At 45.6% G+C, this 26,493-nt stretch overlaps 1 protein-coding gene across 1 annotated transcript in view; it reads left to right on the top strand.

The window, feature by feature from the left end:
* Nucleotides 1-26,493, top strand: part of PARP1 (poly (ADP-ribose) polymerase 1) — a 38,457-nt gene that overhangs the window by 343 nt on the left and 11,621 nt on the right. Inside the window, exons 2-14 of the mRNA XM_010577738.1 lie at nucleotides 3,693-3,855; nucleotides 4,744-4,853; nucleotides 5,928-6,142; nucleotides 11,665-11,761; nucleotides 13,399-13,515; nucleotides 14,502-14,678; nucleotides 15,119-15,260; nucleotides 16,883-17,023; nucleotides 17,763-18,005; nucleotides 19,018-19,086; nucleotides 19,817-19,949; nucleotides 21,363-21,558; nucleotides 22,853-22,981. Coding sequence (XP_010576040.1) covers nucleotides 3,693-3,855; nucleotides 4,744-4,853; nucleotides 5,928-6,142; nucleotides 11,665-11,761; nucleotides 13,399-13,515; nucleotides 14,502-14,678; nucleotides 15,119-15,260; nucleotides 16,883-17,023; nucleotides 17,763-18,005; nucleotides 19,018-19,086; nucleotides 19,817-19,949; nucleotides 21,363-21,558; nucleotides 22,853-22,981 — 1,932 coding nt within the window. The remainder of the gene's footprint in view (nucleotides 1-3,692; nucleotides 3,856-4,743; nucleotides 4,854-5,927; nucleotides 6,143-11,664; nucleotides 11,762-13,398; nucleotides 13,516-14,501; nucleotides 14,679-15,118; nucleotides 15,261-16,882; nucleotides 17,024-17,762; nucleotides 18,006-19,017; nucleotides 19,087-19,816; nucleotides 19,950-21,362; nucleotides 21,559-22,852; nucleotides 22,982-26,493) is intronic.

The raw sequence follows: 26,493 nt of genomic DNA, 5'->3' as shown, positions 1-26,493 counted from the left end.
CCCCGCGGTCCCCGCTGCCCGCCGCCCTCCCGCCCCCGGGGCGGTCGGGTGGGAGCTGCCGCCGTCGGCAGCCGGGGCTGTAAAGGCGCCTGGAGGTGAAGCGGTGCAAAGTTCACCGCTAAGTGCCTTAGCGGAGGATTGCAGAGGCGGAGGGGTCGGCTCGGGGGCGCTGGCAGAGGCTCTTTGTTGTCCTGCGGCGAGCGGGGGAGCGGGAGGTGGGCGTGTTTTGTGGCTCGACTTTTCTGTGCCCTGAGAAGCGTCTGTCACTTGGCGTGTTTTGTGTCGGGTCCGGGAAATCTGGGTTTGGTGCGTGCTTTGCATACGAGACGGAAAAACCGAGACCCGAAACACGTTAGAGGTCGTGCACAGACCAGCGTTTTCCCCTCCGTTTCCCCTTACAGCACGGGGAGCTGTAGGGTTAGCGGTGAGGCTTGGGCTGCCAGCAGTAGAGGGGTGTTTTTACAGAGCTGACTGGTACATTGCAGACGTCGAAACAGACAGCTGAACCGCAATTAGCAAACTGAACGCGAAGGCATGTTTTGCTCTCAGCTGTCCTCAGGTTATTTGCCTTTTGGGGAAAAGGCTTGCTCGGTTTCCTTTCAAAATGAAGAGGAGGGCGTCGTCTGGTGTTGGGAGGGCTGGGGATTGAGCACAGACCTATACTGCTGTTTTGGCACCCTGTCGTGGGAGGATGGAGGGGCGGAATCGGTGTTTCTGCAGGGGAGGCAAAGGCGGCTCTCCGGGGAGGTGGGGGTTTGCTCGGGAAGGGCGGAGAGCTGCCTGCCCAGGCTGTGGGCCTTGGCCTCTCTCTAAGCAAGGGAGATGAAAAGGCACCTGCAGCGTTCTGGCGGACAGGGGGCTGTTGCTGAGTCTTGTGAAAGATAAGCAAATGCATGGATGTATCTTTATGGAAGACTAGCGAGGACGTGGGGGGCGAACGCTAGAGCAGAGCCCTGCAGATGGAGTGCTGTGGTTCCCAGCCGCTTGAGGAGCAATTTCTGGACCACGCTGCGCAGCCGAGAGTGGCTTGTGCCCCTGGGAGAGGCTGCGCCTGAGAGGGGCGAGGAAGAGCCCAGTCGCCCTTAGACCCGGGGGGGGGGGGGCTTGGCTCCCCCTGAGGGGACGCCTGGCTGCCGTGGCAGGGCTGGCAGGTCTGCCCAGGTTGGAGGCAGGGGCTGGTTCCCCGGAGGGGAAATACCTGCCTCCGCTTTTGTTCCCCAGAGCCTCCCTCCCCTGGGAACGATGTTTTTAACCGTGCGGTGCCAAGCTGCAGCGTTTGCTCGCACGTGTTCCTGCTGCCTTTTTCTTTTGTTTCTCCTGCTGCCCTCAGTCGCTCGCTGGAGGTGTCTGCTCTCCTCCGCTCCTCCTCCTCTGCTCCGGCTGCTGCTTCTCCGGTATCCCTCACATTTGTTATCCTTTACTGTCTTCCCCAGCAGTTGAAGCTGATGCGAGGTGGGTTGGTCTTCCTCAGCACAGGGTCCTGTGGGACCGAGGCACGCCTTAGTTCAGGGAGTGAGTTTGGTCTTGTAGGGTCAGGTTTATTGAGCCATCTCCTGGGGGCAAGGGGAGGGGGACAGCTGGGACGGTGGCATCCCTCACAGAGCCACTGCCTTTTAGCCAGCCATCTCACCAAACTGCTGGTCTTACACCAACCACTTGTAATTTTTTTTTTTTTTCCCCCACAACCTCTTGAATTTGCTTGATCTCTTCTGCAAAGGGCTCCCTCTTCCCCATTGCCAGTTTTTGTGCCAGCAGAGCACTTTTCACACCCTGCTGCTGAGCATACCCCAGGGCCCGAATTTTACCAGAGCACCCTGGGGCCCCTCATTTCCTCTTGGGGAAGTCCCCTGCAGAGCAGCCGCTTCGATGGGAAGTCTTTAGCAAATTGTGCAGAATAAATTAAAGGGTGGCCCAGACCAAGTTATTAGCTGGGTTTCTACTACAACAGCCCTTTTGTTTTGGTTTTTCAAGTGAAGAGCTCTGAATGACAGTGGGATGCTCGGTGTTTGGCACAGGGTGGGCACCCACATCCTGCAGGACCAGCACAGCTTTGACTTTTGCTTCCAGCTGCAACTGAGCAGCTTTTGTTACCTGCATGTGCAACATGAAAGCGAATTGGTCTCTCCTTTTTCCATAGTTTGTTTAGGAAACTATGGTCTAGAGATAGGTGAGCTGAGAGAAGTTGTGTAAACAAGGTCTAGCTTGCCTGGAAGTTTCATTTCCCACACCGAGAGAAGTCGTGCTCCAGGTGCACAACTCTATGTAGTGGAGGAGATCTACTCACTGCATGGTTGTCTTAAAGATTGAGCCTGCTCTGCCCCATTCCATGCACTCCAGTGCCTTGTGCCCCCAAAGCCTTTGCGTTAGAGACAGAGCCATGAGGAGACCTCCAGCAAAACTCCAAACATGAGCCCAGAGCTCAGGGGTGACCAACTTTCAGTGCCAGAGCTGTGTGTGACTTCCAGCCATGTCGAGAGCAACCCCAGAGTGACTGTCATGTGGCTGTGGTACTGTGAAGGTAACCAGGTAATCCGAATGCTGGCTTGTGGGAAGAGTCCAGCTGGAAATATGAAAGTCCTCTTGCGGTTTTGGTTGATGGTTAGCTGTAATTGGGGCTCCCAGCTTTCCTAGTCCCACGCTATGGTCTTCAAAGCCCTTTCCTCCTCCTTCCTGCTCATGCACGAAACTCTGCTATTTTCAGCTTGGAGATCTCCCTCCTGTTGGTGAGTGATATGTAGAATGCTTTCCTAGGTCATTAATTCTGTATCATTGGTAATAATAATTATACAACGCCGAGTGTTATTAGTACAGCAGTTGTTTCTGTGCATTACTTGGAGCCAAACCACTATACGGTTATTTTGTCTGATGGGTAACTGGAACGATGCCAGGTTGGTACTTAAACTTCACGTGTCTGAGTCATAAGCAAGAGGAACACTTCCACGATGGGGCTGGTGCAAGGCAGGGCACTCGGGAGCTGCACTTTGGGGAGGACTTGGGTGATGCTTCTGTTCTGATGCAGGACTTCATTGGGCTCTGGTGTTTCCCTTAAATTTTGCTTCTGCCTCCTGCAGCCCCCTCAGGAATTTCTTCAGGCCACAGTCCTTGGAGCTGCTCCTCCTGTCTTGTGCCTGGTGATGGGCAGTTTGCTTGAAGTGGCTCTCAAAGGGATTGCGCATTGCACTCGAAGGTCCTGCAGAGCAAGGCCAGCAGCCTCTTGTGCTGCAGCAGTCTCAAAGGAGGTTGTAGCAGATGAGCCACGTGCTGTTACTCGTGTTACTTCTTCCACAACCTCTGTTTTGCTGTGCTCTTGCCTGCAGATGGTCTGATTCTCATAGAGAAGAAGTCTCTCCTTGTCTGCTCAGGGTTGGTATAGCCATGCTGATGCTATGACCTTTTTGTTTCGAGTAAAACAGACGGCTAAGCAGCAGGGTGATGAACTGGTTAAGCTAGGTAAATGCTCCTTCCACGTTTATCCCCTTTGGGACATCTCTCCAGCAGCTTGTCTGTCATATTAGATTTTCTTCTTAGACTTTGTCCTAAATAGTATCCATCTCTTAATTAAAAAAAAAAAAAGAAAAAAAAAGAAATCACTTGTGTTTACCCAGATAGTCCTTTTTATCTTGATTTTTTTTTTTTTTTTCCTTAATTCTGTACGAGTTGCTTCATCTCGGCCTAATGTGCTTTCTTCCTAGTCACCCATGTTTGATGGCAAAGTCCCTCACTGGCACCACTACAGCTGCTTCTGGAAGCGGGCTCGAATTGTGTCCCATGCAGACATTGATGGCTTCCCTGAGCTCCGGTGGGAAGATCAGGAAAAAATCAAGAAAGCCATTGAAACTGGAGGCCCTGGAGGAGGTAAGCAGAGGTCTCTTGGTGTTTGGATGGAACCATGCTGTGTCTTGTCAAGCTGTTATTATGGTTATTTGATTGCCGTGTCCCTTCAGCAAGTGATGTCGGAAGAATTGTTGTGGCATCTCTGCACTCCAGGGCTAGGACAGTGGCAGTATGATCCAGCATGTTAAATCAACGAGGTAAAAAGCCAAGTCAGTTGGCAGATGTACTGCCAAATATTTCTTGTTATCATGACTGGTGTATTTTGTTTTCCATTCTTCAATGTTAACAAATGTTGTTGTAGTATGTTGTTTTAATGGTATGTTCACTGCAGCGTATGGTTATGGTGGCTCTTTGAAATTGTTATACCATGAACTAGTGAATCAGGGGAACAAGTGAGAAGGGTCTTAAGTACAGACCAGACTAAACTCGCCACGTCTCTGCGTAAACCGAGGATGCTGGGCAGTTTTAGATTGATGTTTGCCTGTTGAAATGTAGTAATACAAAAAAATAAAAGGAAGCTGGCAATTGGGAAGAGGAGTTCTGCTTTGAAACAGAGCTATTTGTGATTCCTGTTACAGTCAGTTCTCCAGTAAGATCTCATTTTACACTGCTTTCAGGAAAGAGGTAAAAAGGGTCAGCTCTGTGTACCTTTGAAGGTCTTTTAAAATCATTAAATAAGCAATCCTGTACAATTGCTATTTGGCTGTTTAAAGAACTCTTTCTATTTTAAAAGTGCTTTTGAGCATGGACTGCTTATCTTGCTCTGTATTCAAATTCTTGACAGATGAGTTGCTGGAACACAGAGGTTTATTAATCCAGACTGCTAACAACCTGAGACAGAGAATAAGAAAATAAGGGAATGCCTCTTAAGCTGAACTCTGTATTTGCTTTGTTCTCCAGGAAAAGGAGGGGAACAGGAAGGAAGTGGCAAGGCTGAGAAGAGCCTAAACGACTTTGCTGCAGAATATGCCAAGTCTAACAGAAGTACTTGCAAAGGCTGTGAACAGAAAATAGAAAAGGTAAAAAGCTGTTCTTAGTTCTCCATCTCTTGTCTTTTCTCCCACCAGTTCCAATTCAAACAGTGACTTTTATAATTGCTTCCTGTCTGTCCTGCATATGGAAAGCACTTGCAGAGCTGCATTTCTGTGTCTGAGGAGCAGCTGCGTCCTGGACAGCTGACAGTAAAGGCATCCCTCAGGCGTTGTAGCCTGGCCTTCAAACCTGCCGATGCTTCCTTTCACTTAGGTCTTAGAGCAGGAGGGAACCTGGCTTGCCAGCATTTCTGTAGCAAGAAAGCCACCACTAACTGCAGCTGTTCCTGCTTGGTGCAGCACTGCAAAGGTGTCGGCCTGTTCCTCCTCCTCAGCCAGACCAGCTCTGTTTGTGTGCAGTGTATCCATATTAACTCCATGAAAGCAGACAAAAACAGTGATGCAGCTGACTAATGATGCAGCCCTGTGGTTTAACATGTCTTGGTGTTCTGCTTTTAAAGACAGTTGGCAGAATGGAGTTGTGAGCCTCTGATAGATGTGAATAGACCTGCCAGTTGGGTAAAGTTGGCAAGGGCCAAACACCAGTGCTGGTATGCTTGTATCTGCAGAAACATTGGTGACTTGTGTAGACATTTGCTTGTTGGAGCATGAAGTATTGCAGTCTAAAAGCACCTAAAACAACTACTTGTTGGGCATCTGCAAAGTAACTTGCAGTAAGACAGGGTGAGATCTTATTAGCACTGCTGCTTGAGTGGTAGGGACATAAAGTTAATTTTTAGAGTTGCCTACATGGGGTTTGGTCATGTGAGTCTTGCTTGTTCAAGCTTACTGGGAGTTGAAGTAAAGACTGCAGGATTACCAGTTTTGAGTGGTTTTTGAACAGAAAACTACCTAAAAAGCTGGGGGTTTTGACCTAGAAAGAGTACTGAAGAGAACAGAGGAGCTGTAGTGAAAGGGCTTGAACAAAAGTTGCAGGCTTTGATAGAGGAACTGTTGCTATTTTACAGGTGTTTAGAAGGAAGCATGTCAGTAAGTTATTACCATCCTGCTCTAGCTAGAATGGCCTAACAATTGCTCTTCTGTCGCTTTAATCTACCTCAGGGCCAGATTCGGATTTCCAAGAAGATGGTGCATCCTGAAAAGCCGCAGCTGGGAATGATAGATAACTGGTACCATCCGGACTGCTTTGTGAGCCGCCGAGCAGAGCTGGGTTTCCTCCCGGCATATGGGGCCACCCAGCTCCTGGGCTTCAGCATCTTGAAAGCTGAAGATAAAGAAACTCTTAAGAAGCAGCTCCCGGCTACCAAGAGTGAAGGGTACGTGAGCAATGTAAGAAATTGCATTGTCTAGAGGAGCCATTGCTTGCCTTCAAATACATCCATGATAAATGTTTTGTGACATTGTTGTCTCTGTTAAAAGAATATTGGTCGCAGGAGGGTTTGGTCCTTCCTGTGACCTTAGGCAGATGACAACAGACAAATTCCCTGTCCCTGGAAGCGTACAGTCCACTTGCCCCCTGTGACTGCCTTGAGAAAATGCAGAGACCAGCAGCTGTGACTTGGAGGACTGATGTGGGGCTTTCAACCATAAAATAATGCATCCTTAATACAAATGGATATTGGGCTCTGTGCCTCCTTGTGTGATGCTGTTATCAGCAATGGTTTCTCTGCTCTAACCACTTGTTAGAGAATTGATTTGACATCTCTTATCTATGAGCTGGGGATCTGTGACAGGCACTGAATCTGATAATGGTATTTATTGGCTGCGTAGTGCTTACACTTGGATGCTTTTGTTTGCTAAATCTTTTATGGTACATCTGAAATTTCATTGCCTTGCATTGAATTTTTTAGTGGAGGCTCTTGACAGAACTTGTACTGACAGAGAAGCACTTCCAGGTGACTTGCTAGGTTTGGTCAATCTTTCTCTGTTAATGAAGGCTTTTGTTATTTGTTTTCAAAGTGGCTTTGCCTGGAGTCATGCTTCATAACACAAGCCAGTGTTGCATTGTCCCCATGGAGGAAGGAACATAAGGTGTTTCTGGGTCCTACAAATAGGAGAGATCTTCTTGTAAAACGTTTGGCTTCCCTGTGTACATTGTAGACTGAATTCAGCTTTACTTTTGCAAGGATTGACCATGAAACTGTCCAGTGAGACTGATGTTGGATTCTGAGAAGCTGTAGCCAAGTCAAATCTGTGCAGTCTTTGTCAGTATTGGTCCTCCAGATACATGGCTGATGGGTGTGGCGTACTGTTCAGAGCCTGGCGTGTATGTGAACGTCATCCTTGGCCATAGGTAACAGAGCGGAGCATGCATAAACTGATGTATGTGTTGTTAAGAGGCTGCAACTTCCATGCTTTTTTCTTGGTTGGCAAGCAGTTGCTCCAGAAGCGTTCAGCAGTGGTGCGGGTGCTGTGGGGAGGGTCCTGCAGTGCCGCAGAAGTGGGTGCTCCTGCCGGAGCCCCATCAGGTTCTGCAGTGTTCACCTCACTTGGCTGAACCACTGGAGGCTGAGATGAGCTGTCTGCATCTGCCCGGCAGCCTGCCATCTTTTCACACAGGCATTTTACCTCTGTGTGTGTTGCCGGGTGTAAGTACAAGTACAGTGTTTTAATGCACTTGCAGCTTTTCAGGTAGTCCTTTGCTTTTTGTACCGAGGTGAGTGTTCCACTTTGTCCTAGAACAGTGTGTGAGTTTAATAGGGTTATTTGTAGTTTTCTCCCATGTCTTCAGCAAAGCTCTAGAGATTGGACTGTGTAAGTGTTTCTCTTGTCTGCCCTGACTCTGCTTTTCTGGGCCACTTCTGGGATGCGATGGAAAATATGAAGGCTTTGTAAAGATAGGCCACAGAGTAGTTTGCCAAGTCACTGTGTAAATAAAAGCCTAGAATTGCAGTGGAAAAAAGCTTAGACTGGTGATGTAGGGTAATGTGAACCAGAACCTCGCGCCAGAAAAGCAGCAGGACGTCTCATCTTTCGTGCTTTCCAAGCACTGCATGAACAAGCCCCTCAACCGTGAAGGTGCTGGCCAGCTCTTACACTCCACTACCTTTCTTCTCCTGTTTGGGCTGTGTGCTTGAGCCAAGGGTATTAAGGGTCAATTGGGAAAATAGTTGTCTGTCAAACAAACTGAATGAGAGTGTAAATAAACAGAAGAAGTGGAGAGGTGTGGTGTGCTTCCTACCTGGTGATTTTCTGCCAAGAAAGCACAGAAGTTCTGGAGAAGCCAAAAGAAAAACACCCCAGAAGCTTGAATGAGATGCAGTTGCCTCTGATAATTCATCTTGTACGTTCAATCAGATAACAGAAATTAACGACAGAAATTACAGCATCTTGCAGAAATGATATTACAGTATCTGCTGTAGGTGAGATTCTCAAAATGATCTTTAAAGATATTTCTAATTGCACTGTGTCCAAATTATATCTTGACTCAGATGTCTCTGCAATTCAGATGTGACACATCCAAATTTGTGTGCTGCTTCTGCATATCTAGCCCATACTCCAAGGAGAAGCTCAGACTTTGGGACTGCCTTGTCAGCCCTTTCTGTAAGAGCAGCGGTGTGATGTGCCTATTGCAGATGAGAGAAGTGAGGTGCTGAGCAGGACTACTGAGAATAGGTTGGAAAAATCCCTTCCCTCTGAAGGACAAAAATGGGAAGGTTTCCTGCAAGGATTCTGGCTCCTTTCCTCGGTCAGCTCTGGGTGAGACATGCCGACCCTCCCCTGGGCTACGGGCTGTCGTGCCTGAGCGCCAGCACTTTGCAGGCCTGGGAAGGAGGATCTTGTGTCCTTGCCAGCAGCTTCTCTGTGGAAAGAGTGCTCATGTACTGATGTAGGAAATGCAGTAGCAGCTTGCGAGCTCCCTTTGACTGTGCTACTTTGGTAGCATGTGTTTCACCCTCCTGCTCCATGCTTAATACTTTCCTGTATTTTCTGCCTCGCTTGTTTGGGTAGAATTGCTGCCCAGGACAGGAGCAAAATGTCATTTTGGAGATGTCATGCAGTACTGGATTAACTGCAGGGCTTGCCTGAGGCAGAGGATAAGTACACAGGTCAGCAACAATCTGGTGGTGCTTTACAGGGAGGAGGAGAAAAGGGCACTTCTTTTTCCTCCTTGTGTTGGCTGCTTGCTTTATCCAGGGTTGCCGTGACTGTCCTTTCCACCCTTCATTTTCATTGTAGTGGGGTGGTGAACATAGAGAAATGGAGAGCAGGTGGTAAGGAAGGGCCAGGCTAGAGTGGGACAGTTTACATGCCTCTTCATCTTCTTGAAAGTTGGAATAAATCTTTTAGTTGTGTATTCTCCATGAAGGTGAGAAGAAGTGGTTTACATTGGCTGGGAAGTACCAGTCTGTCTAAGCAAGCTGTTGGGTCGTACCTGTTGAATGTGGGAAGTCTGTCCCTTCCCCAGCAGGAGAAAGGGCATACATAGTAGCACCCAGCTGCTGTTAGCAACACAGAGTGTTTGGTCCCAAGAATGGAAGATAAAATCAATGTGTGTGTCAGTGAGTGTGTATTTTGTTGATTGTTCTAAAATTTGCTGTTTTGGGATGATGCGAGGTGAATTTGGCTTTGCCATTCCCTTCTCCGGGCTGTATAAAATGATGAGAGTTTGCTTTAAGCCTTGGGCATAGCCAGGGACAAAAGAGAAGGTGGTGACTGACAGTTTTATGCCTCTCTGCAATTGGGATGATCCCTCCCACTCTGCAGTTTGTTCAAGTGACTGGAACAGGTACAGTAATCACTCTGTCTGGGAGAGCAACATGCTGTCCCCTTGACTCTGAGGAAAAGCTGCCAAAAGTGTGAGTCCCTGCTGGAATTTGGATGCTTTCCCTGGGTCGCAGGGCCTCTCAGCAGGGTGATCGCCTTCCAGTAGTTGGTGTACTGGCTTTCCTTTTTTTGGAGACTGGGAGACAAGTTATGGCATAGGAGTGAGCGCTGGCTTGCTGGAGGCAGCCTGGCTGTCAGCCTGCCGAGGGAGAGGCACTGCAGATACACAGTGTTCGGGCACCCATCCTAAATACTTGCATTATTAAGCCCTCTGGCTTGCGAAGGTGCAGCAGAGCGCTTTGCACTCAAGCTGATACGTTTTTCCCAGATTATGTTGTGTACTTGTGACTCTGTTAAAACTTACAAATGTCATTGTCCTCGTGGTGGGGCCCAGTGGATTCTCTGGTCTTGCCCCTTGCAGGGGCTGCAGCCAGGGAAGAGAGGGGACTTGCATGGCCTGGGGACTTTTGAAGGCATGGCTGTGTGCGTGCTGTATCCAGTCCTGCCATGCTGGTTCCTGCTTGCCTGATATAGAAAACAATACGGAGTTTTTCTCAAGAAATGCAAGCAATTGCTAGTAGCACAGTGCAGCTGTTGTCCCTGCCTAAGGCAGTGCACCTTACAGCATAGCCCCAGTTCGACTGATGGGACCTTGCAGGGGGACAGCTGAAAGACGAGCTCTTTTGCAAAACCAGCCCCTTTTAAAGACTTGCAAAGTGCTCTGAATCTGGTTTGGTCAGAGGCGCTAATGACGGGCTAGTGGTGGCCACTGCAAATAAAATGAAAACCTGGCCCAATTTAGGGCCAGGACAGTTACTAGAACTTATAGGTCTCTTATGCGTGAGTCTTTGGGAGAAGAGTACCTTTTGACATCCTCCTGCAGTTTTATAGCTAATAAGCTGTCATACAGTGTTAGTCTTAACAGTAGCGAAGTACTAGAAAGTGAAGTGTTTAAAATTATAAGTAGGAGAGCAATAGAGAATGTCAACTTTACAGCTTAACCATCAGCCACAGCTTATAAAGTTAAGACAGATGCTTTCTTAAAAAGAAACCTGGCTGATGTTTCAAAACCATAGCAGCCCTGTCAAAATGAAGTGCAAGATCCAAGCTGTGTTCATGCTCTGCCTCAAGTTGCAGGCTCATGCTGCCTCAAGTGGGGCAAATTTTCCCTTTATTTCCTCAAGAGAGCACACACTGATTTGATTTATTGATATTGATGTATTTTGAAGCCAGGCAGACCAAGGGGATGACATGACTCTGGAAACATAAATGATCTTCCTCTGAGGTCTCTTGTCATTCTGAAGTCTGCCAAAATCCCCCAGTTTTCATTTGGCTTCCTCTTCTTTGCAGTCTTTCTCAAGCAGCGTTTTCTGTAACTTTTCCCTGCACAGCTCTAAGGCCCCAGTTAGTAACAATAAATTCCCTCACACACGACTGCACAGTAGTACATCACAAAACCACTATCAGCCTGGGAGCACTTTGCAAGTAGAAACTTCCTCCTGTCTGATTTCAGAGACGTGACTTAATTCCAGTCTGAAGAGAAACTAGCTGGGAAGTACCTCGTTTCCCCAGTGTGTTAGCTTACTAAAGTTACCATGTTTGCTGCCCTTTATTTCAATATGGACTGTCTAAGCTGAAAAATCAAACTGTTGATTCAGCTGAAAGACACTATAGTCTTTCAACCGGCATTGCTACACCTCCTCAGATTTGGAGAGGTACACTTATATTCAGTGATTCTTAGGTATGCCTTTGGTGTAACTAATACAGGTGTAGATGAATATGCCTGAAAATGTTGCAGTATTTCATGTGCTCTTCTGCCAGACCATACAGTTACCCCGTGGAAAAGCTCTAAGTGTACCTGACCTGATTGAGGCAGCTTGTGTTGCAGAGCCAAGTACATGTCTACAATCTAGCACTGAGGAATTTGAAAAATGGGTTCGCCTGCCAAAACTGAGGATATTCAAGCCTCTGCAGATATCAGCAGTCAGTAAACTGAGCTCTGGTGACTGCTGGACAGGCATTTAAATAACTTCCTTTCATGTGTGTGTTTTGTTTTGGTTTTCTCTATTAGAAAGAGAAAAGGAGAAGAGGTAGATGGAAATGTGACTGCGAAAAAGAAACAAAAGAAAGAAAAAGAGAAAGAATCAAAGCAGGAAAAACAGCTGAAGGTGAGTTTTAGCTGATCACATCCTAAAAACTGCTTTGTTAGAAGAGTGCAGTGTCAGGCACTAACTGAAGAGCTGTGACACCTAGAGAGGGCCTGTACCTCGTGCCCAGACAAAGCAGAGGTCCTCGCAGCACAGCTGGTCCTCGTGTCCTGGCACACTATGGCTTTGCTGAAGGCAATTCACCCTGCTGCTTTCTCCTGAAAGACAGGAAGGAAGTTCTCTAGGACTTGTGCTTACTGGATTTAAATAGATTACGTTAAATACCTTCTCTCTCAGGGAGGTTGGTTCTGTGGTCCTTCCTGTATCATCTGGTTGTGGTGGCTGAAGCTCTGAGCCCAAGCGCTGTTGCAAAAGAGCTTGGAAACCAATAAATAGCTCATTTAAAAATTAAACAGAGGTAAAATGCGGAACTAGATTAATGAGAAATCATATCTCTTTCACCCTCTGGGGAGCCGTGTTTGGTTCTTGGGTACAAAGTGTGATAGATCACAGCTTTCTACGTTTCACTTTCTAGAATCGTGTGGCAATAATTCCCAACAGAGCATCAGGAATTTTGTATTTATTGAAAGTTTGGCATAGGTACTTTCCAAGAAAAAAATTAACAAGCTGCTTTTGCTGCAGTTGAAGTCTTAATGGAGCTGTAGAAAAATGGCGTGTCTGCCTTTGAACAAAAGTTTTCTTTTTTGTTGTGTGGCAATACCTTAATTTTCAACAAAATTTAGCCAAGACATTGTCAAGGTTTTTCTGCTGCAGTGCAGATGTTTAGGAAGGATCAAGGCAATTTGTAGATTCGGGTTAACTTTGGGTTCACTAATATTTTTTAACAGCATTTCATCAAGCACGATCATTAATACTGAAAATTAAACCATTTAACACAGTCAACCAGTTCTTCTGGGGTAGATTGGATTTTTGACTGTAGCCAGTGAATAACATTCAGAAACTATCTGTGATATTTTAGGGTGCTGCTTTGCTGTGCAACCCTTTCACCTTCTGTAGAAAGGCCCAAAAGAACATACAGGCTCCTCTGCGCTGCTGCAGGTGACTGATCTGGTAGAAATTCTTCTTATGCTTAGGTAGCTTAAAAGAAGAACAGTGCCGATCAGCATTTCTGATTTTTCTTTTAATGCAAAGTTCAAATGCAGCCACATCCCTGCTGTTGTCAGTGTCAACTAGTTAGGTGATACTTGCTTGCTAAGGGTAGAACTGTGATAGAAACGTGGGTTCCACTCTACCTAAAAGGAAGCTGTCTTGTTAGTATGGCTTGTGCCTTCTTATGTGGGATAGTGCTGTAAAAGTTACTCTGTGGCCTTTCTTCACATGTACATGACGGAGAAGCCTTGGTTTATACAGAATCCCATAGGGATGTCCTTCTGCATATAATCTTGAGAAGAGAAGAGTATTTGCTGAAGCCGCAATGTGCTCATGAATTCATACTGAAATCTGAAGCATCTAGGGTTTTGGGTAAAACGCATGACTCTCCCTTTTGGTAAAGCTACTGGTTCTTGGTGCTCTTATCTCACAGTCTGGGTTTAAGATACCATGGGCTTGCTAAAACTTTGTCCACATACTGCAGTTTCAGGAATGTTCTTAGAAAGCAATCTATTGCAAGTAGCTAAGCTGCTGAGTTTTGTCAACAGGAGCAGACAGAGCTGATCTGGGGCATCAAAGATGAGCTGAGGAAGGTCTGCTCCACTAATGACCTGAAAGAGCTGCTGATCGCCAACAAGCAGGAAGTTCCTTCAGGGGAGAATGCGGTGAGTTGGTCTGTAGTCGCTTTGCGTGCGTGCTGGGTCTTTGAATCACTGACGCCGACCCGAACCAATATTGCTGCAAGGTCCACAAGTCTGAAGCAGGTTCCTAACATAACACTTCAGAAAGAAATTCAGTGGAAAGTCCTGGGACTTCTGTCCCAGGACTCTGATGATATCGCTGTTAATGCTTGTTTGTGAAGGTCTGTGTTATGGCATGTGATGCTGAATTCAACGTGTTAAGTCTCGGTGATGTGCCTTTATTCTGCTATGCCCAAACTGGTCCATGTTTTTGAGGGTTTTTTTGTTGCTGGCTCTTCAAGAGCAGGTTAGTTAAGGCACTTCACACTGCCTCCCTCAACTGTTAAATTATGCCAAAAGAAGCAAAACCTGCACAAATTCTTTCCTGGTATCTTTTCTAAAAACAGTCAGTTTTCAGTCTCTGTAACTTGTGAAAGTCTCTTTTTCAGAGCCACACATCACTTTAAGTATTTGTATTTATTAAGACTCTTTGTAAGGACTGTGGGCTGGGATGTGGGAAGTGTCTAGACTCAAAATGGTCAAGAAATACTCTCTAGGCAGGAAAACAGGGACTTGTCTGAGCCTACATTCCCACCTACCTACTCATGTGCTCAGATGCAGTAGCTCATCTCTTCCTCGGCTGTTCCAGCACGGCTGCCTGGTCAGGTGCTGTGTGGTAGGTATGCTCTCCTGAATGTCAAAGCTGGATAGGAGAGACTGCGAGCCATGGGTGTGAGCAGATATGGTGTGACTGGGGAAACTTGGTGTCACGTCTTTCAGGTGTCATAAATCAATCAGTGCTGGTCAGAGTCTTGGCTTACAGTGCAGTGTATGCATGACAAGCACTGGAAACGTCTACGTCTGCGTGCCAGCAGACTGACAGTAGTTTTCTTGTGCAGCCCAGTGTAATGTAGTGTGTGGGTTTCCAGCTTCCTCTGCCATGACCTGTTTTGTATTCTTTGTTGCTTTAGATTTTGGACCGAGTAGCAGATGGGATGGCGTTTGGAGCTCTTCTTCCCTGCGAGGAGTGTAAGGGGCAGTTTGTGTTCAAGAGTGACGCATACTACTGTTCAGGGGATATTACTGCCTGGACTAAGTGTGTTGCTAAAACGCAGACTCCCAACAGGAAGGACTGGGTAATCCCAAAGGTGGGTATTTACTGCAAATTTGATGATCTGAAGCACGTTTCTTAACTGGTGTTGCCTCTTGTAAGGAGATTGAATAAGCAGCAATCAGTGTTGGATGCCAAAGAGCAGAGTGTGCTGCAGTGCTGAGCAGCTGTGACAGTGGGGAAGTCCTGTCACAGCTACATCCCTCCAGGGGTAGGCAGCTAATGCATAACTAAATCATATATTTTCCAAATTGAAAGATATGTTGCTGATTTGATTTGAAAGCCATCATTTACCCTCTTCTAGCTTTGTTTTCCCAGTCAGTAAAGTGGGTATTTGCCTACCTTAGTATGAATGTCTTGGAAATCCTTTCCAAGACGTGCAGTATATGCCAACATCTGGCCAGTGCTCAACTGAGCCTTTAAATCTTATAATAGTATTTGTTGTTTTTAAACTCTACTTACGCTTCCATCCCACAGGAGTTTCGGGAAATTCCTTACCTGAAGAAATTTAAGTGTAAGAAGCAGGACAGGGTATTCCCTCCAGATGCTGCGACTGTGAACTCTGTGCCTCCTCCCTCCTCATCTGCTCCTTTGGCAGAGACTGTGTCCACACCCAGAGGTAAGCAGCTGGCTGGGCATGGGTCAGTGGAGTTCAGGATGGTGTGCAATGCCATTCCCAGCCAGATGAACACACCACCCTGAACGGGTGTGCTGTCCTCCTGCCCCCAAGCGTGTCAGAGCTCTCCTGGTAAAAAAACGCATAGCAGAGTCTCATGTGCTTCATCTTCCTAGCGCAGGTAGACCCTGATATGGCAGGTTGCCTGAGGACATGGGCTTGAGGTCCTGGTTGTTTTCTAACAAATCGTTTTGGGTATTTGTTGATGGTGAGGAAATGATGTGTTTGCAGTGTATCAGAAACTTAAATGCCAGTGTTGCAAAGTGTGTCCCAAGGGAGACCTGCTGTGAAATGCCTTCTTGCTTGGTTTCTTGGGGAACATCCAGGGACTTCCATAATGCCAGATATTCCATATTGTGTTAGGTTTTAAGGGCAAGAGGTTTTTTTGGTTTTGTTTTTTTAAATCCTACATTGGGATTTGGCTTTACGAATCACTGACTCCCCTTATGCAAAATAAACGTCCTGTCTCCAGCCCACAAACTGGCAAAAGGTTGGACACCAGAAATTCCCTGTAGGCTGTTGGAATGAGTTGCATGCTTTGGTGATATAGCCTGTCCACTAAGAGCTATGCTGACTTCTTTCTTATTCAGCCTTGTTAGCCTTGGCGATAGTTTTGGGAGCAGGGGATTATTGTTACTTGGTAAAAAGGGGGGGAGCAATTCTGCAAAGCTAATTTTAGCCAGATCGTGTTATTAGCAATGAGGACAAAGGAACCCCGGTCTTGGTTCTGATTGGCAAGTTGATTCCAGCCCCAGTGTGCCCTGAAAGTAAAGTCAAAACATTGACCAGAATTAAAGCCAGGTTGTTTTGTTTGCTAGCAACCTAACTAATCTGAGTTGAGGGGAGGAGAGGAAACAAAACCCTCAGTTGGTCAACCAGAGTTAATAGCATTTATCTTTAGCAGTGCAGATATACTCTTAGACACTTGCCATGTCCTGGACCCACCTGCATTGCAGAGCGTTAACACAATGATGTGATGGAGCCTCAGATGGTTAGCAGTTTGCTCCTGACTTGTTTCCTGACTTGTTATGGGTTCGCGTGATACAACCTTGTGCTGTCTATAAGGTCAAGAATCTAATGTACTGTAATGTAGGAACACTGTTGCTTGAGAGACAGTCCTCTTTCTCCAGCCCGTCAAAAACAGATTTAATTTTGAAGAGGCAGGAGCTTTCATGTTATAGTGAGTTTCTCCCATGCTGTCCAGGCATCAAAAGAAGAGGAAAGCAGAGCACAGTCTCTAGTAGCACAGTGCTGAAGAAGACTGATTTTTTTTTTCCATTTAAAAAAAAACAAAAAGGCAGGCAAATAATGTGCCTACATATCCATCTTCCCTGCCTTTCATCCCTTCTGTTTGTTGACAGGTGTTGAGCTTTGTTGCCTTTCCTAAGTGAAGGGGAGCTTCCTCCCACTTGCTTAGCACAGGTCAGACCTGCTTTTGGACCCTTGTCTCCCTGCCAGCTGGGCTGATTATACTGACTGTGGGGGATGCTGTCCCTTTGTGCTTGTTATTTGTCTGGGGCCTCTGTGTCTGTTGCTGACATGCTGTGTTATTTCTGAACCCCTAGACAAACCACTGACCAACATGAAGATCCTGGTTCTTGGAAAACTGTCGAAGAACAAGGAGGAGGTGAAGAGCATTGTGGAGGACCTGGGAGGAAAGATGACGACAACAGCTAACAAGGCTACCCTGTGCATCAGCACACAGAGTGAGCAGCCATGCCTTGGTTACTGGTAGCGCTGGTAACAGAGCTGAGCAGATTACAGAGGACGAGTGTCCTCGGAGCTGTTTGGAGATCGGTGTTTGGATTAGGAATAATGTGTTGTGTGCGCACGTGGCCTTAGCATGCTTGGAAAAGTAGACAGATGTGTGCTGTTTGATTTTTACTTACCTAGCATGTTAACCCTGCAGGTTATGCCGTAAGGCTTTGTTGGGTCTGTAGCAGCTGGAGCTCTGGTCTATGTGCAGACCATGGTGGTGTGCAAGCCACCCTTGTTGAGACGATGGGTGCTGGGGACTGTATCAGTGCTTGCCTTGGAGAAGCTGCAGAGCTGACTGTGAGTGCCTGAGGGCAGTTGTTTTCTCTGCTGGCAACTTAGGGTCTGCTCTTGCTCCCTGTTGGAGTCAAGGTGCAAACTGGCTGCTGAAGTAGGAGATCTGCTACCACCTGCCAGGAGGTCCAAGAGGGACTGTACACCCCCAGCCTGGCTCTGGGAAGGGGAGAGCTGGACCAGCCAGGTAAAACAGGAGTGTTCCTGCTCTAGCCCATGCTGCAGCTTTGAGCCAATGGGGATTTTGGTCTCCAAAGAATATGGTGAATCCAAATTGTGGTGGAATTGTGTTTCCGCAAAGCATTACAGAGCCCTGAATCATGGCCAGAGGGAGGGGCTAAAGTCTGAAACATCACTGATGCTTTTTTTTCTCCATTTCCCACCCTGCCTCTGCAGAGGATGTGGAGAAAATGAGCAAGAAGATGGAAGAAGTGAAGGAGGCCAAAGTCCGTGTGGTCTCAGAGGAGTTTCTTCAGGATGTGAAATCCTCCAGCAAGGACTTCCAGGAGCTTGTGTCTCTCCATGCACTTTCACCTTGGGGTGCAGAGGTGAAAATGGAGCATGAGGAAATGGCCGTGGATGGGAAGTGCAGCAAGCCCCCGAGTACGAAGAGTGCTGGGAAGGTCAAAGAAGAACAAGGTGAAGAACAAAGCGGTTGTTTCTCCGCATTGTTTTCTCAATGCTGTGCATGCACAAAGCAAACTTGGGTATAGTCTATTCTTGACCTTTCCTTGAGTTCTCTGCCCTTTTTCTCATAATAAATTTAAATAGTGAGACCTCAGGGCAAGACTACCTTTAAGTAAACATGAAGCTGTCCCCTGAGCTGGCTGTCTTTTCCCCTAGTTCAGTCTTGCTTCAGAGATCTCCTGTGCTGTATGTGCCCAGGCTACCTGACATCAGTCTAGACTCTTCCTCATAACACCTCAGCTTCTCTGCAAGTTTGGGTCAGTGTTGCAGCTCCAAGGAGTTGCTGGGGTACCAACATGTGACAGACACTACCGTAACCCCCAAGGGGTGTTAGCAAGTGAGAAAATATGGGGTCCAGAGCAATTGGTCTTTGTTCTACTTGGTTTAGAACATAACAGTTTTTAACAGAGGAGGAAAAATAGCCAACACCAGTGGCATTCCTCACCAGTGCTATAGAGAGCTTGCATAATTAATGTTGAACAGTGAACAAAACCATCAGATCTGCTCGCCTAGCTTCAGACCCTGTTCTTGTCCGTGTCCTCCAAGCATGGGTTTCTGTCATACAATTGGGTATGTTTATTGCCAGACTCTGTCACAGCAGTAGCATCTCCAGGGGACCTGAACACCTCCCATGCCCTGTGAGGTTTTTAAATCCCACTTAAACACAACCACAAATGTGACTTTTGTCTGCTGTGCAGGTGAAAAAATGATATGGCCCACCCCTTGGGGCCGGGAGGAAGGAGATAAGATCTCCTCAGATTATATCTGTTTCATTTAATTGGCTGTGTGGGGGCTATGAATTGGCTGCTAAAGCCAGGTTAAAAAAGCCATTGAAGTCATATACTGGGAATCCAATATGAAGTCTCCTTAGGGTGATAATTATGCAAACTGAGAATTTAAATGTTGATTTAAGTCAGACTGTGTTGCCTGCCTAGGAAAAAAAATTAACTCTGTTTCCTTGCAGGACCTAGCAAGTCTGAAAAGAAAATGAAGCTAACAGTTAAGGGTGGAGCGGCAGTAGATCCTGATTCTGGTGAGTGGTAATGATGGCTGCGCCTGCACCGCACAAGTCTTCAGGATGTGTGATTGTTTGCAAAATGTTTTTCTGTGAAAGGATAAGCGTTGCATAAAAGGAACATGAACGTTTTAACCATTTTTTCTTGCTATCAAAGGAACGATATTGATTGACATTCAAAGCTGGATATTCCAGGACTTTCTAGTGCAGCTTTCAGAAGGACCACTTCAACTAAGGCATGCACTTTGGTCAACTTTAGGAGCATGTGTCAGTGGGGTGAATAAAGGCTCAGCCAGCAGAGCCACAGGTCTGGCATGAGCATCTGCCCCCAGACTCTCCAGGGGGCAGCTGATGCTACTCTCCAAACCTGTGGTGCACGGATGTTGTTCTGAGAATTCATACTGCATCCAAGGCTAGCCTTTGGGTTTTCAGTCCATTTGCTAACGTGACACCTGCAGAGCTGTATCTCTCTTGAGAATTCCTTCAGCCAGTCACGCACTGTTAAATACTAGATTTTAGATGGTCCTTTATCAAAAGTTACAATTTTTTTGTTCTCTAGTTAGGACTGATGTTCGCTCCAGTGTGTCTAAAGGTGCATGCACACAATTTATGAGCACGTAGTTACTGGTTTTGCGGTATTTTTGTTAAGATTCATACTGCTTCATAAAATGTTTGGGTAAGCACAAATGTAGGAAGGAGACCTAAAATGGTAACCTTCTCTGTGTTCTAATTTGTTTCTTCTCTGTAGGTTTGGAGGATTCTGCTCATGTCTTTGAAAAAGGTGGAAAGATTTTCAGTGCAACCCTGGGCCTAGTAGATATTGTGAAAGGAACAAATTCCTATTATAAACTGCAACTGCTAGAGGATGACAGAGAGAACAGGTGAGTTTAGTTTTGACTAGAAATACTTTTGTTCACTTTTTTCCAATAAATACTGGGGTTTTGGCATCTACAAAATCAAAGTATGAGTAAAACGTCTTTGTGAGGAGATATGGATAGATATATTTATCTAAAAATAGCCAAACACAAAAACCACAGAACAACCGAACAACAAACAACCCCCGGGGAGATCTCTGCTCTGCATGGAGACATTTCTTTGTGGTGTTGACAAAGTTTAAGTTGGGAGGTAAGTTTGCACAATTGCTTCTGGTAGTGCTCATTCCTGCATCCTGGGATGAGCGAGGCACGTATGGTTGGAGTCTGGGTTAATTGGCTAACAGGAGGGCCACAGTGCTCTGACTGATGGCTGCCCTTGAAAGTACAGAAGCAGAATTTGGTGAAGGTTCCTCTGGTCTACCATCAAGACCCCACGTGTAAAGTCTGTGATTTTGGGAATCTTTCCCATATTTTTGAACTTACTCTTGTCTTCTAATTGCAGAGCTGTAAGCTTGGGAAACAAAACCAGATTCTGGTTATTCTGCCACGTGTAGTCCTGAATTGAGTGCCCTGAGGCTTGACAAAATGCACTGAAATTGTCAGGGGACAATCATGTGTTTAGCTTTCCAGTCTCATCAAATGCATGGCAGAGCTGGTTGCGTTACTGAATAGATAAAGAAATGGAGAGGGTTCTTTAAGGTGAAACTGTTCCCCATAGCACATAAGGGATGCACAGAAATTAAGGGGAGCTAATGTCTGTCAGTGACGACCCTGGTTCAGCTCTGGATTTATCACACTTTACCATCTTCATAATAAGCTTTTATTGCTGGCTCTTGCATGTGGGGTTTGTAACTGGATCTGTGATGCAGTACATGGAGAATCTCTGCCTACGTTTTGTGCCTGATGAATTGGAAAGGTTGATTGTATCCCTATAAATACTATGGAAGCTCACCCAAGGTGGTGTCAGTAATGCAAACAAATACTTGAATTACTTGATGTCTCTAAAAATCTGAACTCCAGGGCTTTTGAGTCACGGGTTTAAAGATGCATGGTGTTTGTTTTTCAAATATATGACCCCAATAGTCTGAAGATTTTTATTTGCAAAACGTTAAGACTGAGATATTATCCTCTCTGTTCCTGCTGTGCACACTTATCCTCAGGGTTGTAGGTCTGGTGTGTTAACACTGATTTTCTTTTTTTTTTTTTTTTTTACACCAGTCCTTGGACATATGCTCTGTGGTGGCTCCTGTGTTGCTCTCCTGCAGTTGCTGATAGGGACTGTCTTCCATAAAATTAATTGTATGCAAATGGCGGATTCGCATGCAGTCGCGTGGTTCTTGCAGAGTCAGTTTCATTTGGACTGAGATCTAGAGCCAGAGTATCTTATGTCTGTTCCTTTCTCACGTTTCACTTCTCTAGATACTGGGTATTCAGATCTTGGGGTCGCGTGGGCACTGTAATCGGGAGTAACAAGCTGGAGCAGATGCCATCAAAAGAAGATGCCGTTGAACACTTCCTGAATTTGTATGAAGAGAAAACTGGCAATTCTTGGCATTCAAAGAACTTCACTAAATATCCCAAAAAATTCTACCCACTGGAAATAGATTATGGACAGGTAACTCTGAAATGTCCCTGTACCAGACAGAGCATTGCTCAGCTGCTTTGCTATAGCTGTGCTGTTCAGCAGTTGCCATTGGATCACTTACACTTAACAAACCTGAGGAATGAAGTGCAGATACAACTATTGCATCTTCTCTGTGCTATAGAAAGAGGGCTGTAGGTCAATGAGCGTCACACGTTAAAATAGATGTGTTGGGAACCTAAGTAGTTTTCCGTTGTCAAGTCCGAAGTCCCTTTAGTGCTTTCCTGTTTACTCTAATTTTTAAGGATGTTAATTTGAACTTAATTTGGCAGACATTTCACATACATCCTGTCTGAAAACACCATTTTCTTTTATTTAAAATAGATATTTTTTCATCTGTCTTCCGCATCCAAAATTCTCCCAAACAGTGAAGCAACTCCTATGCAGCATTCTGCTTAGTGCACATATTGAGCAGGCTGAGAAAGAGAAATTATTCATTGCCAGTAAGATTTGGCTATTTAGACAGCTAAGCTAAATGAGAATTCTCTTCCTTCTGCCCAGCGGGGGTTTGTATGCTTATTTAAAGGCATAGCCATAACTTAAACTATTTTCAGATTAAATAGTTGAATGCTCTTAATAGCTGTAAAGGTACCAGAGAACATATTTTCAAGCCATTGCATTTTTCTGTGGCCAAATTACTGGATGTCATCTTTCAGTGTGAAGTGCTTGATGCTTAGCTTTATTTTTGGAAATTTGAATATTGCAGCAGCAAAGTGTCTGTTACACTGCAATGTACGGTGATATTCTGAAGCATCTGGCAGGTGCTTTCATGAATAGAGCATTGTACCAATAAAGCATCTAGATGGAATTGTGGCTAATTGATGATTCCTGTACTCATCTGTGACAGTTTTTATTACAAAAACTTAGTGAAACTAGTTATTACATCTCTATTTTATCATAAAAGCAACAAAGTAAACAGTCATTTTTTCACATCAAGGTCTCTGTGCAGCAGGAAGCTTGCAGAAAAAGTAATTAATACCATTGCTTGAGGTGAAGCAGTGGTGCACACAGAGTTTCTATTCTCTTAATTCTACTTCTATTTTACAGTGGCACCTCTTGAAATAATGTATACCAAATAACTGAGTAGGTAGATTTTTAAATCCACTTGGTTCCAAAATGTCAGAGCAATGTCCCACGCTCCCCATGAACTTCAGGCTAGTCATAGCATGCATACACTAAATTGGGTTTGAGTTGTTACCATGGCAGCCAGCCTGTTACTTTTATCCTTTGTGATTTTGCTAATTCTGATACTATTTTTACCTCCCAGGATGAAGAAGCTGTCAGAAAACTGACAGTGGGTGCCGGGACTAAGTCAAAACTTGCTAAGCCAATCCAAGACCTTATTAAGATGATCTTTGATGTGGAGAGCATGAAGAAAGCGATGGTGGAATTTGAGGTGACCACACATGTTCATGTTTCTCACTTCTAATCCTCCTTTCTCTCATTACATCATAATTATACAGCCAGAAGCAAGTTTTTTGCAATCCAGGGTGCATCATACTTCCCAGAAGTCAGTGTGAGTTTTAGATCAGCCTTCTAATAAGGGCAAGAGTCTGACCAGAATTTGCCAAGCACTGGAAATAGTAACTTAGCTATGATGGATGCAGTTTTTAAAATGTAGGTGCTGCCTTTTGTTCTTCAGTGGGGAAACATCTGTATCAGCATCTTCAACTTAACAAGCCTATGAGAAACTCATCTGCCAGTCCTGGGATCAGTAATCATTCTATGGGGTTTTGGTTTTTTTGTTTGTTTGTTTGTTTTCTAGTGACACAGGCATCATGACCACTGTTTGCTGAATGCTCTTAAAATATTAACACAGCCAATTTGCTGGTGATGTGAGGCAGGATTTTTTTTTTTGTGAGCGGTCAACCGCATTGGAGGGTGGTGGGGGCAGCACCACTACTAATTTAGGTAGCAAATGAACATGCAGCTCAGACTTGAGAAATACTGCCAGTTGAAGTGTGCACTAATGAAGTGCCTTGACAAGAGTCCAGATCTTTGTCTGAACAGGGTCAAACTTGAGGGGGTTTTGTTTGTTTGTTCTATTTCTCATTTGTTGTAATGATACCCTGTTTTCATTCATTCTTCTTTCCTCCATACTTCTTGATCCATGTTTCTAACAAGATTTCAGAGAGCGGTCTGGTAGTATCATCTGTTTCTCCTTGCATAGAAACAGTTTTACTGGTGTTCAGAGGTCCTGCAGTTTGTTTTAATGCAGCCATTCAAACTGGGTTAATTCTAAATAACAAGTTTCAGTTTTCTTCAGCCAGCTTAGTTATCCTGCTCTAAGACTTCATATTTAAGCAGCTGTTGTTTGCTCTCTGTATCAGTATTTTACGTATCTACTTTTCAGAACAGACTTTGCACCATTTCGTACAGCTTATCTGAAAGCTTTCAGATGGCTTGGCCAACGTTTTGTAGTACCTTGGGTTAATTGTGTTCTCCTGTATCTTCAGTGGTTCTTTACATCAAATTCTCCTGAAATATTAATAATTCTTTGTAAGTGGAACTGGCTAAAGACTCTGAACTGATCATCATCTGATGTCTTCTGGCTTTGTAGAACTCTGTTGAAACTATGTTAATTCACACCAGCTGCAGATCTGTAGGAGACCTGGGAGTCCAGATGGGCCTGTCTTCCTATTAGATTTATCTTCCTGTACTCTTGCTGCCGAACAGCTGTTTTCCATTAGAGGAAATAATGTTTTTCATAGTTAGAGGTTTCTGTGCATCCTCTGAAAATGGCTGCTTGGTTCCTTTAATCAGCCTGATCTCAAGTATTTCATTCCATCCAGGCACTCTTGCTCTGCCAAAACTGCAGCAAATTCTTAGTCTTTCTGTTAAAATAGATTTATCTGATGCATTTCTCTTCCTGCTTCAAATTTAGCTTTCAAGAGTTTTGCCTCACCAAGCATACAGGAGTTTATTACAATTATCTGTGTCATAGCCTCACATGAAAAGGCTAGTTAGAGGGCTGAGTCTACTCTAGTGCTCTGTCTTCTCTTGCCTGGGTGGAAGGCAAACATCTCCCTTGCCTCTCCCGACAATCTTGGTGCGCACATCTGTGATGCGGAGCTAATTCTTCATGTTACCCTCAGTGCATCTGGCAGTAATTGCAGTGCTGTTGTTTTAGACCCAACCCCTTGGCTGCTGTGCTCTTTTGATGTGTCTAATGATAAAGCTTTGGATGCAGCTTATTAGCTCTGCAGGGCTCTGTTCACCTCCCATGACTCATAGGAGACAAACTCCAGCCCTTTGGCTGTATGTGGGCCATGTAAGAGATATATTATTACTCAGTCGCATTGTTGGAGGATGTGTTAGTTTATGTGTGTTAGTGCTTATGTGTGTTAGTTGATAGGTTTATATAACTTACAGTTAGTATACGTGTCTGCAGCTATTCTGCATATCCAAGTTAAATGGCCCATTTTAGTTTTACATGTCTTTCATGATTTTTCAGCTAATAATTAAATAATATGGATAGATGGTACTCAACAAGAAAGTATGGGCCCCAAAAGTTTGGGAGCTACAAATCTATTGCAAGTTGTTTTTCATTAGATTATTAATCTTGGCTTTGTGCCTCTTGTGTCCCCAAAACACAGTCAGTTTTGAAGCCTGTCTTCTCTCTTGCAGTCCATCTTGGCTTTTCTTAGTATCTGGTTTTATGTATGCTTAGCTGCAGCTCAAGGTGAAAGTTCTCCTAAGCCCAGTACAGGGTGGAAATCTTTATACAAAATCACTTCAGGGTTTTTACACCAGTCCGTAGCTTGGAAGAACCTCCCGAGTTCAGTTTGCAGAGAAGATTTGCATAAAGCTGAGTTTCCTAGCTCCATATTGAATAAATAATGTGGAACTTACCCAGATGGTACATGATATACATGGTTTCATAGGATCTTCTGTCTTTGAGCTGAATCTTAAACCCATCAAGTTAAGTAAAAGCTAATCTGACCTGCGGGGTGTACAGTGAGTACTGTCAAGGGTCCAGAGGGTGTATGTATGATCTTTGCAAAAGATTCCATGGGACTTGACTTTTGTTGAATGTTTTTCCATTCAGATGGTCCTTAACTATGCAAGGATTTAATGCAAATCCAAAACTCTCCCAAGATCCACAATACACAAACAAAAGCAGCATAGAAATTAAATCAGTTGCTGAGGCAAGCAGCTCTGGTGCCAGCAGGATCCGCAGCAGAGTGCTCCTGCGCAGTGCACAGAGGGTTTCCCAAACTGGGGGAGCTGAGAGAGCCATTGGGAGCCCGCAACTCACGTCACAGTGGCTGATGGGACCTGGGCAGGGCCAGGAGCAATAGCAGGCAAGCTCCCACACACCTACAAAAGAAGCCCCTGGGGACGACCAGCGACCAGGGTGGGCATACGGGGTGTGGTGTGTCATCAAGGGTGTAGGGCGGCAGTTTGGGCAGAGGGGCATGCTCAGGGTTGAGCCCTGCCAGCTCAAGCAGGAAGCAATGGTATCCACCTGGCAGAAAGCCGTGGCCTTTCTAAGCTCTGCACCCACCACGACTGAGGCAGCTGCCCAGACAGAGCTCCGGTGGGAACAGGCTGCCACCCCGGTGCCAGGCTGCAGGCTGTGCCCTGCTCTTATGCTGGTGGTCGCCAGCAGCAGTGAGACGTGTGCCTGGGGAGAGGAGCTCCTCCGCTTAGTGATGGAGCTCCAGGAGGTGGTGAGTGGGTTGAGGAGTATCAGGGAGTGTGAGAGAGAGAGAGACTACTGGAATTGCACCCTACCTTCCCTGAGACAGGCTCGACAGGCAGACAGGACGCGTGGTACGGAGGGTTGGCCTACGCCCTGGGTCAAAACTGCTTCCGTAAAGAAAAAAAAGACAGGTCATTGTCATAGGAGACTCCCTTCTGAAGGGAACAGAAGGCCAAATATGCAGACCAAACCCACTTCTTAGG

This window comes from Haliaeetus leucocephalus, unplaced genomic scaffold (genome assembly GCF_000737465.1).
Source record: "Haliaeetus leucocephalus isolate CR32 unplaced genomic scaffold, Haliaeetus_leucocephalus-4.0 Scaffold577, whole genome shotgun sequence".
Classification (NCBI taxonomy): Eukaryota; Metazoa; Chordata; class Aves; order Accipitriformes; family Accipitridae; genus Haliaeetus; species Haliaeetus leucocephalus.
This window is presented reverse-complemented; position numbering and strand designations above follow the sequence as displayed.